Source organism: Anarhichas minor, unplaced genomic scaffold (assembly GCF_050575085.1).
Source record: "Anarhichas minor isolate MPS153535 unplaced genomic scaffold, ASM5057508v1 ptg000136l, whole genome shotgun sequence".
Lineage (NCBI taxonomy): Eukaryota > Metazoa > Chordata > Actinopteri > Perciformes > Anarhichadidae > Anarhichas > Anarhichas minor.
Genome location: NW_027466582.1, coordinates 14254824 through 14272295, shown reverse-complemented (window position 1 = coordinate 14272295; position 17472 = coordinate 14254824). Strand labels below are relative to the sequence as shown.

The following is a 17472-nucleotide window of genomic DNA, read 5'->3' as shown; positions in this document are numbered from 1 at the left end:
CTGCATATGGGCAGAAAAATGTGTACTTGTACATCTGAAAGTAATAGTCATACATCCCTATTTACAACATGAAAGAGCAGAGGTTGTTCATTTTCTTTCAGTTTCCACTGTGAAATCTGTGCACACTGTGACCAAAGAAAAAGTAATTTTGCTGAAAAGGAAAATGGGCCAAAGGGTCATGGGAGGGTGAATCTTGTTTATGCAAGCACACACACCACACACACACACACACACACACACACACACACACACTTGAAGCCCTTACCCAGCATGGCTTTGCCATCGTCCTCCAGTTCAAAGCGGAGTGTTTGCAGCTCTTGTTCCGACTGCTGCTTGAGTGTATCGATGCTCTGGCGGTGAGCCTCTCTTAGAGACTGCAGTTCTGCATGGTGATGATGGCGGAGACGCTCCTCCAAGTCCTGATGGAGAGATGAGAGTGGGGGGGATCAGGGGAGGATGAGCGAGGATAACAGAAAGGAAAATAGGGAGAAAAGGGAAAACAGAGTGGGGGGGGGGGGGGGCAGGGGGAGAGAGTGGGAGGGATTAGAGAAAAAAGTAGGGTGGAGAAAAATAGTGAGGAGAGGGAGAGAATGAGGAAGATTTGTGGATGAAAAGTTGAAGACGTAGGAGGAGATGATGGATTGGGAGGAAAAAGTACAATTGGAAAAGTGAGGCAGGGAAAGAAAGGAAAGTATTTTAGCATCATTTAAAATCCTCTATAAGGGCTGAAGGAGAAACTGGCCAATCATCACAGTGACTTAAATTGTACCGAAACACCAGCCAAGAAGAGAAAAGTAGAGATGAGATCACCCCCGATGTCGAAAAAAAGACAATTCTCCCGAACTCACTTGAACTCATAAAAACTTAAAAGGTTTGCTGACAGTTTCAACGGATTCCTGTGCAGGACGACCTTGGCTGAGAGGAAAATCAATTGAAAGTCACTCGACAGAAGAGCTTTTAAGAATTAAAAAAGGTGAAGTCACCTCACTGACGAAATGCATTGTAACATGGACAATTGCTTCTATTTCAGTTTTTAAATAAAATTGAGGAAAGGTCACCTTTAAAAATCCTGAAAAGAATTGACTGAAACTTGGACGTTAATAATTCTATTTGCGGAGGAAACAGCAGCCCATCGTACTTCTGTAGTCACACAACAACATGCTGCTTTCTTTATGTTAATCGCTTTTATATTTAAATGAGAGGATTCATTAAATCGTGTTCAGTTAGTTGCATCCAGGTGTTGATGATTGTGTGTTTGCTTAATTACAAGATTTTTACAAACATATTAGAATATTAGCAAAGAAAACTGACTTGTTTACACAGTATTAGCATCAGGCATTAGCAATGCTGAATGGAGGGCTGCCACAACACACACACACACACACACACACACACACACACACACACACACACACACACACACACACACACACACACACACACTCTCTGCTGGCAGTTGAACGTTTACTCTGGCAGAAAGAGCTGTTGTTGATGTGTGAGGAGCCACATTGCGTGCCTGAGTGTTTATAGGAAATATGGTTTAACTTTTTGGGAAACACATTCACTAACTCGACAGAAGTTGGTTGTGTGAAGTGTCTTACTTCAGTGGGCTCATCGATTTGGACAAAGTTGGCTTTCAGCCGGCTTGTTGGCAGTGAATGTGAGACCAACATTACATTTGACCATCAACTCTCAATTATTTTTTTTACTATAAACAGTTTTTAAAATTGATCACAGTAATCCTGAGTTTTGCCATACTTCCAACACAAAGATACGCGCCACACAAATGATGAACCAATTCATGTAAATCGCCCTATATTCCCTAGAATAACCTGTATCTAAAATAATATCCAGATGAATTATTAAAACACAATCTTATTCTAACAACAGGTCACAGAGTTGGGATCTGATTTTCATTATTACACAAAGCTCTGAAAGCCCACCATTGCAGACAAGGAAACTGCTGTTCACAGTTTAACCCATCTTCTTTAGTCAATAAAATATTAAAATGCCCTTTTGCAAATCATAACTAGAACCCATCAACAAGGAACATCTAAAATGATATTCATAGAAGGTTGACGGCAACATCTGTGGCATTTTAATTCGCCAATATGTAATGCCTCAGGGAAATGATTCATGGAAGGAAGAGAGCTCTGAATATTCAAATGAACCTCGCCCCGGGGAGGCAGTCTCGGTTTCTTAGCGTCTGACGAGGCACTCGTGCTGTTTTTGTGGTAACACTTGAAACAAAAGTGTTACAGTTCATCAATGACTTTGTGAGTGAGTGGATAAAAATGTTGTTCACGCTGTATTTAGTTGTGTTGCACACGAAAACTGATACCAACAAGTATTACAGCAAGCATCATCTCTGTCCTTTTATTGTCAGTCTGCCAGTCACTAACTCTCCCTGCCCTGCAAAAGTCACAGTTGATTCCTCCCCGAGCACCTCCTGACCTCCACGTCCACCTATGCACCTGCTTGCAAACCCTTATGATGAGCTCCCCAGGACAGTATATGCATACCTATCCCTCAGCCTCATGTCCTCACCCAATAATCTATTGTGTACTTTGCTGTCTTCAAAGGCAGTGATGTTGTGTTGCACGAGTTTTTGAATTTGCATTGCAACATTTTGTTGTCATATTTTTATTGACCCTAAATGAAAAAAAAAAGATGTAGGACCTTGCCTGGAAAAGAGAAACCCCCTTTTTCCCCCCTTTCTGGAGCCAATCCCTGGGAGAAGAGCTCGCTGGTGAGTGCCTGGTGGCTGGGTCTTGATACATGCCTGAAAAATCTACATAGAGCCGTGGCTCTGTGGGACAACCACTCCCAGGGGTAGTCATTGGAGTCGGGTGCATTGTGAGCCAGGCGGGAGGCAAAAGCGCCGACCCCTGGCATCGCAGACTCTCTCTAGGGACGTGGAATGTCACCTCTCTGGCGGGGAACGAACCGGAGCTTACGACTGTGTCCCCCAGGGGGGTCCTGTGGGGGGTACTGCGGGAATCCGGGGCACTATCCTCCTGGACGTCTTCCATAGAACCTCCTTAGAGGTTTTCCAGCTGCGTCCAACTGGTAAGAAGCCCTGGGGTAGACCCAGAACATGCTAGAAGGATTATATATCTAGTGTCCTGGGAATGTCTCTGGGTTCCTCAGAAAGAGCTGGACAGGGTTGCTGTGGAGAGGGACATCTGGACTATCCTGCTAAGCCTGCTGCCCCCATGAACCGGCCACGGACAAGTGGAAAGATAATGGAATAAGAAACGGTTGGAATTTCTATTGTTGTGTTGCTTTGGATTACCATGTATTTTGAATCTGCAAGATTATAATTAAGTGTTTAATTAAGTTTGCTTTACAATCTTGCAGCATGTTTGTACCTGTGAAATACACTATTTTTATGCTGTATGAGCAAAGTCAAAATCCCACTTGTTTACAGTATTTATGACACAAGGATATCACAAATAATATGACAATACACTGGTGAAATGAAAAAGTGCATTTTCCAAGTTGTGATCCTGTTTTACTGTTGAGTTATTACTTGTTAAAGCCCAAACCAAAGGGGGGGGGGGGGGGGGGGGGGGAGACACATACTACATATATCCAATCAAAAGTGATTTGGGGTGACTAGCTTTCTCTTTCCATCATATAAAACCACATTTGACCTCGAGCTTGTGTCAGTTGGCAAAAACTTTGTTTACATTTCAAAAGAATGTAGTTGAGGTTTATTCTGCTGCATCACATTCTCCAGTGAAGCTCCGTATGCTGCTGTATTTGCTCAGCCGCACCCTCATAATTGTGTGATCTGATCACATCTTTAAAATCAAATTTAAATCCCTCTTGTAACAATACACCATTCACATATTCCGTTTCACTCATCAACATGTCACCTAACAGAACCGAAGGACGCTGAGAGGACTGTTAATGTCCATAGCTGATCCTCAGTTGGTAAACATACTAGTAGTGTTGAAACCCTAGTGGGAGGTTTTATCACAGTATGAGGAAGCCACTAATCTCTCCTCTTTATTGGTATTGATCATTGGTGTTTTTGTACCGTGGGTCAGTAAAAAACCATACCTTTTATTCCTTTAATTAAAGGAAGCACATTAATTACTCCCAATCGCAGTGAGCATAATTACAAATTGACTGTAATGTTGTCACATTCACCTCCTGCTCTCTCCTCTCTGTGCTGTTTGTCTATGTGGATTGCCCGGTGGTTCAATCTCCATTCCATTACTGGACGGTCAATATTTGTTACTTTGCTGGTGAGCGAGTCCATTTAACTGAGTGAAAAAGGGGGTGATACTGATGGGCAAGAGTGAGACACGGGGATAAACACACAGAGACTCGGGTACTCTACCAGGCTGATCCATTCGCTTCAACACAGGTCGTAATCCTGACCCCGAGGACAACTTAAAAACCGAGTTTGAGGAACTGAGGTGTCTAAAAGGGTTGTAGCTTAAAAGTGTATCTGCTTTGTAGTCAGGTGATTTAAAGCCTCAGCGGAGCAGAATCTTAATACCTAAACTAACCTGCAGCCAACACTTTGACTTTGAAACAGGTGTAACATGTTCTATTCTCCTGGTCTTAGTCAGCACTCGAGCTGCTGTATTATCCTCAGTTTACTTCGCTTTCTTTGGCAGACCAGACCAGAGAGCCTTACACTAGTGGAGCCTGCTAGAGATAAAGGCACACATAACCTTCTCGGTATCTGGCCGTGAGAAATGACTGCACGCTGGCTGGATTCCAGAGTGGGAGTTTTAGTGTCATATATATTTCTTTAAAGTGGGCTTCAAAATTCAGACAGATCATAAGAAAAAAAGAATATATAGCTAAGTTCTGGCTTGACATGTAGTGCTCAAGATTTCGGCAATGTGAATGGACGGTTTATAGAATTCGGACACACATATTGAGGTTTCGTTAGCTCATAAAGATGTACCACAGATTCAACAAAACAAATAGTCTACAGCCAAGCTAGCGGCTCTGTGAATCTGCAGGATTCACAGAGACACAACAACAACACAACAACCACTGGAGCCCTGCCGCTAAAGAGGTGACTGAACCAGTGGCTTCACCATCACGTACGTATTCTTGCTATTAATTGGGCATTTTGTGTATTGATTGGTAGAGTAGGTAAAACAATTCTCCCTCCGACAGCGTGCAGGCAAAAGAAAGTGAGCGAGAGTCTGAAGATAAGGAAGACAAAAGATGATGAGCAAATCAATAGGCTGCCAACTGCTCTCTGCACACTCACAATTTCTATTTGTAGCATTTTAGTAGCAAGAAGTCAGGGAGCTAAATTAGGTTTTGTGAATGTGTTGCGGGGATTTGCAACAACTTTATTACTCCCGGGATGTAACCGTGCGCAAACAGATAACACAACAGATAAGACAATCTGAACGTACCTCCCACACACACACACACACACACACACACACACACACACACACACACACACACACACATAAATCATCCATCTAATGCCTCCACTCTGGATAATTGAGTTTTCTCTCCCTGCACTGAAATATAAACAGACCGGCAACCATAAAAGCCCTCCGTAAAGCGGTTAACACTTTATTCCCCTGCTTATTAACCGACACTGTGACACAAGAAAGAAGAGTGCTTGACAGAAAAGGTGGTCAATAGTGTGGTTATATATCGAGGGAGTGTGCACCAGCTGTTTTGTGTATTTGCATCAGAGAAAAAACAATTGGAGGAGGAGAGGAGAATAACAGGGCGGAGAAGGTTTGTTACAGCAGTCAGTTTGGTTTACGGGAAAATAATGAAGACTGCTGATTTCACAAGTGCTGTGTGACTCAGAGGTGACACACACACACACACACTCGCTCGTCCTCAGACACATTTGTACTCGAGGAGTTGCCAAAAACACATCATAAGGTCGCCGTTCCCTGACCTCCACTCTGCCAAAAGCATTAATACAATTACGGCGTCCAAGTCGGAAAGGGGATTTGGGATTGTAATGTATAGCTCATCCAAATCGACCTTGACTGTGAAATGGAAGGATTAGCGTTGAAGAACATATTCTTGGCACCTTGAGGAGTGCGTATGTTGGTTTGAGCGTGCATATTTTGACATTACAAAGAGGAAACACAGAGCTGTCAGCAAAGCTTCTCGATATAGAAGCTGCCTGCCGTCAGTGAGAGTGAGTAATGACGGCGATGACTCAAGTCTACCCTTGACTCTGAAGAAGCTCTCTTGGTTAAAAATGTCATGGATGGATTCTCCTGAGGAGCTTCTCCAACTGCCGCAGCTTTTAGTTCATGGGTTCTAATCATTCTCCGGTTTTGAAGAATGCATATCTTTACAAACTTGGGAGCTAAGTGGTTTGACTTTTCAGTGTTCTGAAAATGCAGGTTTGGCTTCATGGCCTCACATTTCTACAGCCAATATATTAGATCGACATTTATTTGAGAATGAGGTATTGAGGTAAAGGATCTACACTGAGAGGATAAGGGAGGTGTTGCTTTTAAATATAGAGTAAGTTGTTGTTAGTTATACATCAGAACTCTGAGTTCTTAGCCTGAGTTCGAGGTATGCATCTAGTTGCTGTCCATGGTGCTGACTCTCCCTAGTTCTTAGGTTATCTGCGGCACTGCTGCCCTTCTGAGTCTGAGCTACGCACCACAATGTCCCACCAAGTGCTGCATGGTACGACGATACTAGAAAGGTATCGCAATACCCTGCCGCTAAAAAAACGGTACGATGCCCCGTTTAATTAGTACCGGTACTTTATGGATGGCAGTGTTTTAACAAGAGCCGTAAGCTATTTCTTATGAGTTGTGTTGGGGCAGTCTGTGTGCGGCGCTCTGCTGGGGGACAGCATTGGAATTGGGATTCTGCGTGAGCAACTTCGCTGCAGGTGAGACTGGCCGGTCAAAAAAAAAACTGTGGGTCCTGGGATCTAGCCAGCGCTAACCAAAAATATGGAGTCAATAAATAGGAAAAACAGGAATATAACAAAGTGGCTCTAATTACCGACCAAATTTACCGATACACTTCAAGCATCTTATCTCCCCAGTAATTCAGCAATTACTTAATCCACCAGCGTAGTATTTGAATTCAATCCATGCAGTCGCCCCCCTCTTCTTACCAGACACCACCGCAAAACGGACCGACAGGTTCGCCCCCTCCTACCTTTAAGTCCCTCTTCCTGGCGTGCTCCATGTCCTGCATGGAGCAGCAGTGGACCTCCTGCAGACGCTGCTGTCGCCTCTGGTGCTCCGTCTGCAGCTCGTCCAGCTGCATCCTCAGGTGCTCTCTCTCCTGGCTGAACTGGTGCTGCAGCTGCTGCAGCGACGACTGCGACTGGGACAGCTGCATCTCCAGACTCTGCTTCAACAGGGAGATCTGGAGAGGAACAGACACAATGCTAAATGTCAGACCGGGAGGGAGACCCTTTCTTGGGCGGTTAAACAAGCCGCTGCTCGCACACCTCTCCATACATTCAGTATTTTTATTAAAAAGGAAAGCGAATGAATTGTGCAGGAAGAGCGAGAAGTTGAAGGAGGTTTAGGCCGTCTCTAGGGAGCAGCATCTTTGTGCAGCAGAATAACAGAGAAGGGCTGGCAATCAATCAGGCTTAAACAAAGATCGGCATATTCAGACGTTTGTAATTCTTTAAAGCCTCGAGCAATAACGTTTCTTACTTTTTGTGAATAAATTGCAGTTCACCGCAGTACATAATGAACTCTGGCTAATGGTGTGGGGCAATTAATGTAGCACTAGAATTCATTTTTGGGAGGAAGCAGCATGATTCACCAAATGAGTCTGTCTCAGCGACTTATGATAATGAGTATTCGGGCCAATGTGGAGATAAGAAAAGAGTAACCGTGTACAACTTGCTCTGGCAACACTGTATTTGACTGTGACGCCAGATTTGATAACTAAGCTCAAAAGGAATACATGCATTATTTGGAGGACCTATGACGTACAGCTGCTGTGTGAAGATCCCACATGCCCTCCCGTGTCTAGAAAAAGCAACACTTGTTGGCAGGATGCACAATGACCCAGGGATGATAACCATGTCTGCTTTACCGACTGTTTAAACCCATTGGAGCAAAACTGACAGGTGAGACCAGCTGGACCCTGAATCATTTATTTATCAACACTTTGAAACATAGCTGGAATAAATGAATTCATCATCTTTTGAATGGACTTGCGGACCATCACACATGGGATTGCTGCGCACAACACAGAGAGATTCTCAGCGAGCCGAAAATGCAGCTCAGTCTCAATAGCTGCGTCCTAAATTTGGAAACGGTATTATGACTAAGACGTGAGTCATACGCTGTGTCATAAGGGTTGCAGAGCTTTATTAACACAAGAACGTGGTTCCATATGCTGTATTCTGACCCTTAAATTACCATGTTAGGGTTTCTAAACCGTGAAACTAAAACTATAGTTTCTTTCAGTGGATGTCTTATTTTATTAATTGATTTTTTCTTTTTTTTTTGAAGATTGCTTACTTTATAGTTAGATACAACAAATACATATTCAATAATGTCCCGAGGGAAGCGTTTGTCTTTTAATTAGCTAAATGCTTCTCTATGTTCTCCAGCTATTTGCAAATAGCCTGCCATTTGGCTGTCATTGTAGACAACAACACCATTAACATTCCACAGTGTGTTTTTTATAAAAGTGTTGCTTCGTGCCGCTTTAACTCGTCGTTGACCCTTAGGAAGGTATTGTGACTCTACCTGATAACACTTTTCAAATCAGAGCTAGAGGTGCGTAATGTATTGCTACCTGTGCACACATTCACCCCTATACCTCATCAAATAAAGTGCAGATTACAATGACGCTGATATTTGCACACAGTGAAGCATCTTTTACATATTTAGTAAAAGATATATCTGCCCAGGCACCAGGGCATCACAGGCACAGAGATAATAATCTGTTAAAATACAGGCCTTCAGAAAACATTGTTTGATTTCCAAACGGCATCGGGGCCGACCGCCTCTCTGATTTGACATCAGAGTAAATAAATATGGTCCTGCTGATTGCCAAGGCGTGAAGCGGACACATTAATCACTGGACGGGTGCTGATGGACAGCGCGGCGACAGGCAGCAGCGCGGCATGCATGAAACGCGTGTCTGTGTGTACGCCGGTGACCACAGGAGGGCTTAGTCACGCTTCATTAATATTAGCGGGAGGTCATTAGCAGCAGCTGCCCGCTCCGGTGAATTCGCAGCAGCGTCAAATAATGAAGGTGTGAGTGGGTTTGTCCACCAGTGCGAGGGAGATATAAGTCAGTCTGGCCTTGCAGGAGACAACAGGAGCTTTGAAGGGATGCGGTTGCTCTGATCGCCTTTCTCACCCTCTCCCTCACTCCCTATTGATTTTCTTAGTACTGGCTGCAGGCATCTGGTACTCACAGCCCAAGGTGAGCATTAAACCATCTTCAACCAGTCAATGACAGCACCTCCACTCATCCTCAGTGGTGGAATGTAACTGAGTACATTACCTCAAGTACTGTACTGAAGTACAATTCTGATGGAATTGTGCTTTACTGAAGTATTTCAATTTGATGCTGCCTAATACATCACTACATTTCAGAGGGAAATAGTGTGCTATTTACTACACTACATGTATTCGATAACATTAGTTACTTTGAAGACTCAAGGTTGATAATACAAAATATAAATCAATTTATGAATCAGGATGTATTATTATAGATTACTGGAAGCTGCTCAGCAGTATATAAAGCTCAACCGTTACCAGCTGCAACATTAAAGTGACGTACACCTAATGCATCACAATTTATAATCCAATAATGTAATATACATTCATCTGAAATGGGCCATTCTGCATAATGAGTACTGTAAGTTTTGGTACTTTAATACTGTCGAATTCAGGACATGAGTGTTTTTATTATTCTTACTAAGTGAAAGATCTTCCTCCACTACTGCTTATCCTTTACATCCAGGACTAGTTATCATTTCTCCTTGCTGGTTCTTTTGGGACTTTAATTTTTAATTTTGAACATTATATTGTCTGTTACTTTAAGAATTTTGTAAAGCCTTTAACTTTTAAGGGCCAAAAATAGAAAAAAAAAGGCTTCAACATGGTCTAATTTCATTCCAGAGAAAGACCTAGAGGAAGGCTGGTCAACAACACACATGCGCATACTGCACCGCACAGATCCCATGGCAGTAGTCCTACCTGTTCCAGAAGGTCCTCCACTTTCCTCTGCCAGCTCTCCCTGGCGTTGCTCATTTCCTGCTCCTTGTTTTGTGCCAGTTGACTCAGCGCTGAGGCCTTGTCCTCCTCGTGGTCCTCTCTCAGCTCCTCGCGTAGCTTCTTACACTCCTGCCTACAACAGAGCAAAACACACAGATAGATGTATTCATTTTTCAGGTACTTTGCTAACGCTGTGATCGAGAGGGATTCACCAAAACTGCAACAAAAACCAGCTAAAAACAAAATCCCGGTCAGTGCCTTTACACCTTGAATAATCAATATAACAAAAACCGATGTGATAGAATAATCATGTATGAGTGGCGTGTCTGTAAAAGACAGAGCAGTGAAAGAGAGGAAGAGCGGGTCGTCTTCCAAGTGGAAGATCAGCGGAGCCCCGGCTCCCCCAGTCCATATGTCGTGTCCTTGGGCAAGACACTGAACCCAAAACTGTGGTAACGTGAGCCTCCGAGTGCAAAACCGGTGGAGTGAGCCGAGGGGTATTCATTTTGTTGCAATATGCAACCACACTGCCAGATGCCACTAAATCCTACACACTGTCCCTTTAAAAGGTCTGGTTTAGTTTCCACCAGCTTGTAGGAGAAATATCTGACTCTTTAGCTACTAACTGCTCCATTATGTTCACCAGCTAGTCGCTAACTGTGTCGGTCTACCATTTGGTGCTCGGCAAGTAGTGTTCAGTGAGTATATCAGAGCTTTTTTTTTGCTGCCTGCTGGGGCCAAAAATGTAAAACAGTGTAGAGCTGAGGTGAACTACAGAATAATTCTCTGTGGCCTTATCACTAAGTGCAACTCTTTTTGCATTACTCACAGTCCCCTGATCCATTATTAATATAAAAATATGTATTGGTGCAGCATCCATTTATGGTCCGTCTAACTGGGCTTGATACGGACTCGGCTGCATTTTTGAAGTTGCAAATTTGACTTTTGGAAAGCTTCTCAAATTTCTGTGATCGTGGCTGAATTACCATAAAATGATGGCAAGACCTGGCGGATTACGTATTTTGAGTGCGTTTCAAGCCTCTGCAAGCGGATGTTTATACTGTGTCGGCATAAATCCAAAGCCTTGGCTTCCTGGAAGACAAGAAGTCAATCTAAAATGTTATGGTATGCTTTGTTGCACGAAGTAATTAAGATTTATAGTCAACGAGCTGATCTCCCAAACTTGTCTTTCTTCTTGGCACCTTTGGCACTCTTGTTGCTGGTTCTTGTTTTATTAGACGCGAGGTTTTATCACAGCTCTCAAGCACAACAACAATATCTGGTGAAAAGAAGAGACTCAAACAAACTGCAAACAGAACTTTGCAACGGAGGTAAAGGTGCTTCAGAGAGCTCCACGTTCAATTCAAGAGAACAATAAATGGTCCTTTATCACACCTCAACACTGCATCGCTCTTTAACGCTGCTGCTAACAGCTTTCTGCATGCATCTCTGTGTGTGTGCTGCCATATAATCGCTGTGTGGGAGTTGAAATGGCAGCTGTTAAATGAAGTATCGAGGCAAACACGCTTTTTCAGTCACTTTGAGAGCCAGAAAGTGTCAAACTGAAGGCGGGCTCTCTCACAGACGCACAGGCACACACACACACAAACACAATCACACCTACAGACACACACACACACACACACAGCGTGGTGCAGTCACATTTGAGACGGTCACATTCATCATGCAGCACGTGTCATCATTCGTGTCCTCGTTTTGTATAAAGCATGCAGTCACAGACGTTGATGCACACATGCACACACACACACACACACACACACACACACCCACCCACCCACCCACGTACACACACACACACACACACACACACACACACAGGACTTGGGTTTCAAAGAGCTCTGGTCTTTCTAATAAGCGTTGTTCTATAGCACAGCAGGAAGGAGATCAGGACATATGGAGAGAGGTAAAGGAAGGAAGGAAGGAAGGAGTGGATGGACAAACCTTTAAAGATGGAAGATATATCCTGATGAAATGTGGGATAATTGGCTGGATTCTACGACCTGTTCTCTGAGATATAGCGCACACCAGCTCATTTAAGGTGTGAATTTCTGTGTGTGATTATGCATATAGACCTAAAGCATTCGTAGGTAGCTTGATTGGAGAAACCAGCAAGAGTATTTTCAAAACCATCTAACTGAATAAGCCCAGCCCAGTGTTGCAAACTCCAAAAGAATTTCAACAAAAAATGTCTCTAAATACATTACCAACCCTCCAGCCATTATCTTTTCAACTTAGCCAAGGCCGGATCGCAGAGGCAGCAGGCTAAGCAGGGTATTCCAGATGTCCCCCTCCCCAGCAACGCTTTCCAGGTCTTCCTGGGGAACCTTGAGGTGTTCCCAGACCAGACTAGATGTATAGTCCCTCCTGCCCGACGAAGGAAGCTCATTTTGGCCGCTTGTATCAGCGATCTCATTCTTTCATGTCGCCACACAAAGCTTTTGACAACAGGTATGGGTTGGAACGTAGATGGACGGGTGCATTGAGAGATTTGCCTTCCGGGCTCAGTTCCTTCTTCACCACAACGGTCCGGTACAAGGCTGCTCATGCCGCACCGAACAGAACCGCCTGTCCATCTTAGGTTGCATTTTACCCTCACGCTCGAACAAGGCTCCGCGATTATTGTTCTCCGGCAGAGAACCATGGCCGTACGCTCGGGGGTACTGACTCTCATCCCGACCGCTTCACACTTTGGCCATAACTGCGATTTAAAAACCATTTTCACGGGTAAATACACACAGCTCCCCCGCTGTAATACTTCTATTCTTTAAAAAGAACTCTGTACATCTGACCTGCTCTTTTCTACCAAAATATGAAAAGATTTTGAGGAGTTACAGTCAGTGCCTGCTGCAAGTGGGCTTCATCACAAGAAGTCATTTTATTTCCATTCATGTTCTTCAGTGAATAGTTTTCTCAATGTGGCTGAAGATTTCCTGTAAGTGGACCTTGTGCTTAGAATTCTCTTTCAAAATGACTACATCCAAGGTCAACGACCAACCTTTCCGCTAATATCTTTTTAATATGAACGTTTTCAAAGGAGAACGGTTTAACAAAGAAACATACTCAGACCAAGGACTGGTCCTGCCGTTGTTAAAACCTCCATATTAACTCCATTCTCAGGAGTTATTGATCGTACGAAAGAATGACCAGGAAATTATATATTGCAGCAACGTGCAACTTTAAAGAAGAGATGTCCTGTGTTCAACTGTTAATCTGATGTCAAAGTTACATTGCTCCAATAAAAGCTTTTCCCAAACACTCAGACGGGATTAGAGCTACTGTACGTGATAATGCGGGCAATTAAATATTATCCGTCTCCCTGATATTTACCTTGTCAATGTCAATGTCTGATCACAGGCAGAGCCACAGAGTCTAGACACATATTCCCCATCGCAAACATCCCTCCACTGCTGGAGGCTTCTTGTTCAAACCCAGCTCTCTGCGTGTGGTGCTACTGGGAAGGTTGGGTCGTTTCATCCTCTGGGGATCATGAGCGTTTGTACACAATTTCACGGCAATCCCTCCAACAATTGCCGAGACATTTCAGTCTGGTAAACCTCTAGATCCACCGCGCTAGGGATGGCACACGTTTATAAGTCCACAGCGACTGACTGGCTGAAGAGGCAATAGATTCCCTAGCACGCTCGACGAGGTCTTCTGTATGACCAGGACAAACTAGCATGGTACTGGCTCCGCCTTCGTCTGCTGATCTGCTCAACATCCTCTGTTCATTTGGTAATCCGGAAGAGCTCTTTCCATGATTATGCTATCACAGACCAACCGTCTGTTTCCACTGTGAAACGGGGATTAAAGCCAGCCTCCTTTAATTCAGACGGCTCACCAACCACAGTGTACTCACCCCGACCACCAAATGAATAGATGTTCTCCAGAGAATTAAGAGCTGTGCGCAGAAAGACAAAGGAAGGTGAGTGAAAGCTAATGAAGAGGAGACGGAGAGGAGGGGGAAGAGTGATCGGTAAGAGTACGCTGGTACACTGTTATTTCTACAGTATGAGGACCTCTGCTTTCTAGACTCTTAAACCACTTTTTTAAACGAAACGTAGCGCGTACATGCAGCTTTTTTAAACCCCGCAAAGCCCGCTAAAATCTTCCATTGCCACGAGACCAGAAAACAGGGTTAGTAAACACTGAATATGTTGCGTCGGTTACTTCCTTTCTATATCTGTAACTTATTTAGTCTCTCTTTCAAACTCTCAAACCAGAGCTGGTGATTGTTGGAACAGTGAAAAGACGAACAAAGATACATTTGATGAGTTTTATTTTTGTTTCTGTCAAGTTTGAATAAAGTGTGTTTCGATGATCAGCGACATAAAATTGCTGTTTTCTGACTCGAGTCTGGTGGCTGTGATGCGTCACATAGCATCGCACCAGAAAACGGTCAAAAAGCAGCACGTGTTTTACGACGAGGTAAAATTAATGTTTCTGTCAATGGAGTCCCGTAGCTTTGAAGAGCGCATATAAACGTCCGGTTCCTATTTTGTTTCTTCTGCTCGAATGAAGCATGTTTCAATCGTCTGGTGGCTTTGAGGAGAGTATATTAATTGTATGTTTTGCACGACAATCAATTACAATAATTGTCCATATCCCTGTGAATTTGATTTATTACATATTCACTTCAATGCGCGTTGCATAGCATCGCACCAGAAAATTAGGAAATAATTAGCCATTTTCCATCACTGATGATCGGAGCTGAAGTCGATGAAGAACTGTGACTACAGCAGAGTCACAGGTACACCTGGAAAGGGGCTTTATTATGACTGAGATGTATTAGTGATTGAACTTTGAATTGGCCACAGTCAGTTTCTCAGCACGGCAGACAGAAAATTAGAGCAGGCATTCCCTAATTTGTCTTTGATGCAGCCATTGTTAGTCATTAATGTCACACCATCATTGTCAATGTCTTTTGCATTTGGTCTTTGTCACTTTTAATTCAAGATTCTTCCTGTTGAAATATTGGTTTCCTACTGCTTGACATAGAAATATTAAGTATACAGCAGGTGAAATCAGACACATTTGCATGATTAGTGAAGTATGTCCCTGGTAGCAGGAAGTTTATACATCTAGGGAGTTGTATGAAAAGAAAACAACCGTCTGGAGAGAGGCTGGAGACAGATTTAGGTTGTGATGATTCCCGAGGTTCCTAAACTGCTTCCTGGTATTTTAACACCGGTTCTTTCATAATTTGACATAAAACGTGACACTTATTGGTGCTATATTCTTGGAAAGGAGAGGGTCACGAGGCCAATGTCAACACATAAAAACACAACACAGTGGACAGAAACAATGTTGGTAGCATATGAGAGAAAGCAGCCCATTAATAACATTTTCTGATCCATAAACAAGAGCACATAGCAACTGAAAAAATCCAATAATGATATATTGGACTATATTAATCTCCTTAAATTTTGTGATTTGATATTTATGATTAAGATATGAACATGTAAAAATGTGCATGTACAGTATGTATTTGTCTGTTGTGTTATTTTTATTCTTATGAAGATGATATCACGGCAGTTTCACTTGGCGTTGCAATGGCGATCAGTTAAGAATCCTGCCTACACACAAAAAATAAAAATAATTGAGGAAAGGACCTGGTACCAAAAGTGAGTTGAAACGAGCCGAACCATGCAGTGGAAATGAGGCATTAGTAGCAAAACTACTACAAATAGTTTAACCTGTCCGTGCTTAGGGGTCAATTGTCTCATGATCATTGCCATGCATGAGACATTCTACCTCCAAAAAATGGACACAACTGCAATTTAGATTGTGGTGCTCATCACATTTTTAGAAATGAGGTTAAATAGATTCTTTAGCGAATTCTCTTTTGCAGATACAGTGTCCCAGTTACTCTGTATAATCCAAAGACCTCACTGTGAACAGCTTTCATTGGAACTACTTTTAACTCAAAAAAATAGCCTTCGTGAAAACAGTCGACAGTGTGTTCTGTGGATTATCCGGGGTAACTGGGACACCGTTTGTAGAAAAAAGCATGCTTCCTTCTTTTTCTCATTTTCACGAACCAAACCTGGTACCAGTTTTTTTTTTTAACCGTTTAATGTGGTCACATACATGTCCAAATGTACACCAATTATCTAAAATAAATAAAAAGCTGTTATACAAGTGTGTCCACTCATTCATTCTCCTGTGATTCAAAGCAACAAGTTCGTGCCACTTCTTCAATATTACAAATTAGATGGAACAGTATCCAGGCATTTAGCACTATTTAGTCGAGTCGCTTTAGCATGAAAAAAAGACAGAATCTTAATTCAAGTGAAAAGGCTTTCACCATCAAGAGACAATCTAATGCTGAGATTAACTCTAATAGTCATTTTGAGGCTGCAGACTTCACTGTGTGAAAAGTACACCAGACATAAAGAAAAGTCAATTTCATTCTTTGTTTTCGAACAACAACATTTCAAAAGGTCTGTGGAGGTCAAGAGAGACTTTGAGGAGCTGCAGAGCCCTTCAAGGATAATTCTCTGTCACGGTCAATGTTGCGAGCCGGATGACCTGTTAGTGTGTGTGTGTGTGTGTGTGTGTGTGTGTGTTCTATTAAGTGTGGAAAACGAAAATAGAGGAAGAGAGACTTCCTTTTCCCATCCATTTTTAATTTCATGGTCTCTCTTTGTTAAAAGACGACATAAAGGCTGTCAGATACACACAAGCACGCATGCACACACGCGCACACACACACACACACACACACACCCACACACACACACACACACCTGAGTGTTTCGGTCCATTTGAGCTCCAGCTCCAGAGCCATCTTGTCCATCTTAAGTTTTTCTTCTTCTTTGGTGGTGATTAGTTTGGCTTCATGGTGACGCTTTTGGATCTCCAACTCTCCCTGTGAAACAAACAGACAGACGGTCGGTCAAACTCAGACAGACGGACGGACAGACCTTGGTTGATGTGCCAGCGTAGTCTGAACGTTGCTCAGAGGTTTTTCCGTTCTGAAAAGAATCCAGCTCTTTAGGCAACTCTGCAAACTTTTTTGATTTTCTGAAGCGTGAAAAAAGGTTAATGCCTTTTGGGGTAACGCTGTGAACAGTCAACACAAAATGTTGCTATTGGCAGTGTCAATCCAAAAACAGGTCACAAGTCCTTCAAAAACCCACTCTGCCAAATCTACATGGTAGGACTGAAATGATTTGAAGATGAATTGAAGCGTTGATAAACCAAAGAATAATCAAATACATTTGGTAACTGATTAAATGTCATTTATCAAACAAAAGAGC

General features: G+C 42.9%; 1 protein-coding gene across 1 annotated transcript in view; it reads right to left on the bottom strand.

The window, feature by feature from the left end:
* Window positions 1-17472, bottom strand: part of fam184ab (family with sequence similarity 184 member Ab) — a 121333-nt gene that overhangs the window by 32420 nt on the left and 71441 nt on the right. The window contains exons 12-15 of the mRNA XM_076084397.1: window positions 16960-17081; window positions 10175-10325; window positions 7147-7359; window positions 266-419 (exon numbers count right to left, since the gene is read on the bottom strand). Coding sequence (XP_075940512.1) covers window positions 266-419; window positions 7147-7359; window positions 10175-10325; window positions 16960-17081 — 640 coding nt within the window. The remainder of the gene's footprint in view (window positions 1-265; window positions 420-7146; window positions 7360-10174; window positions 10326-16959; window positions 17082-17472) is intronic.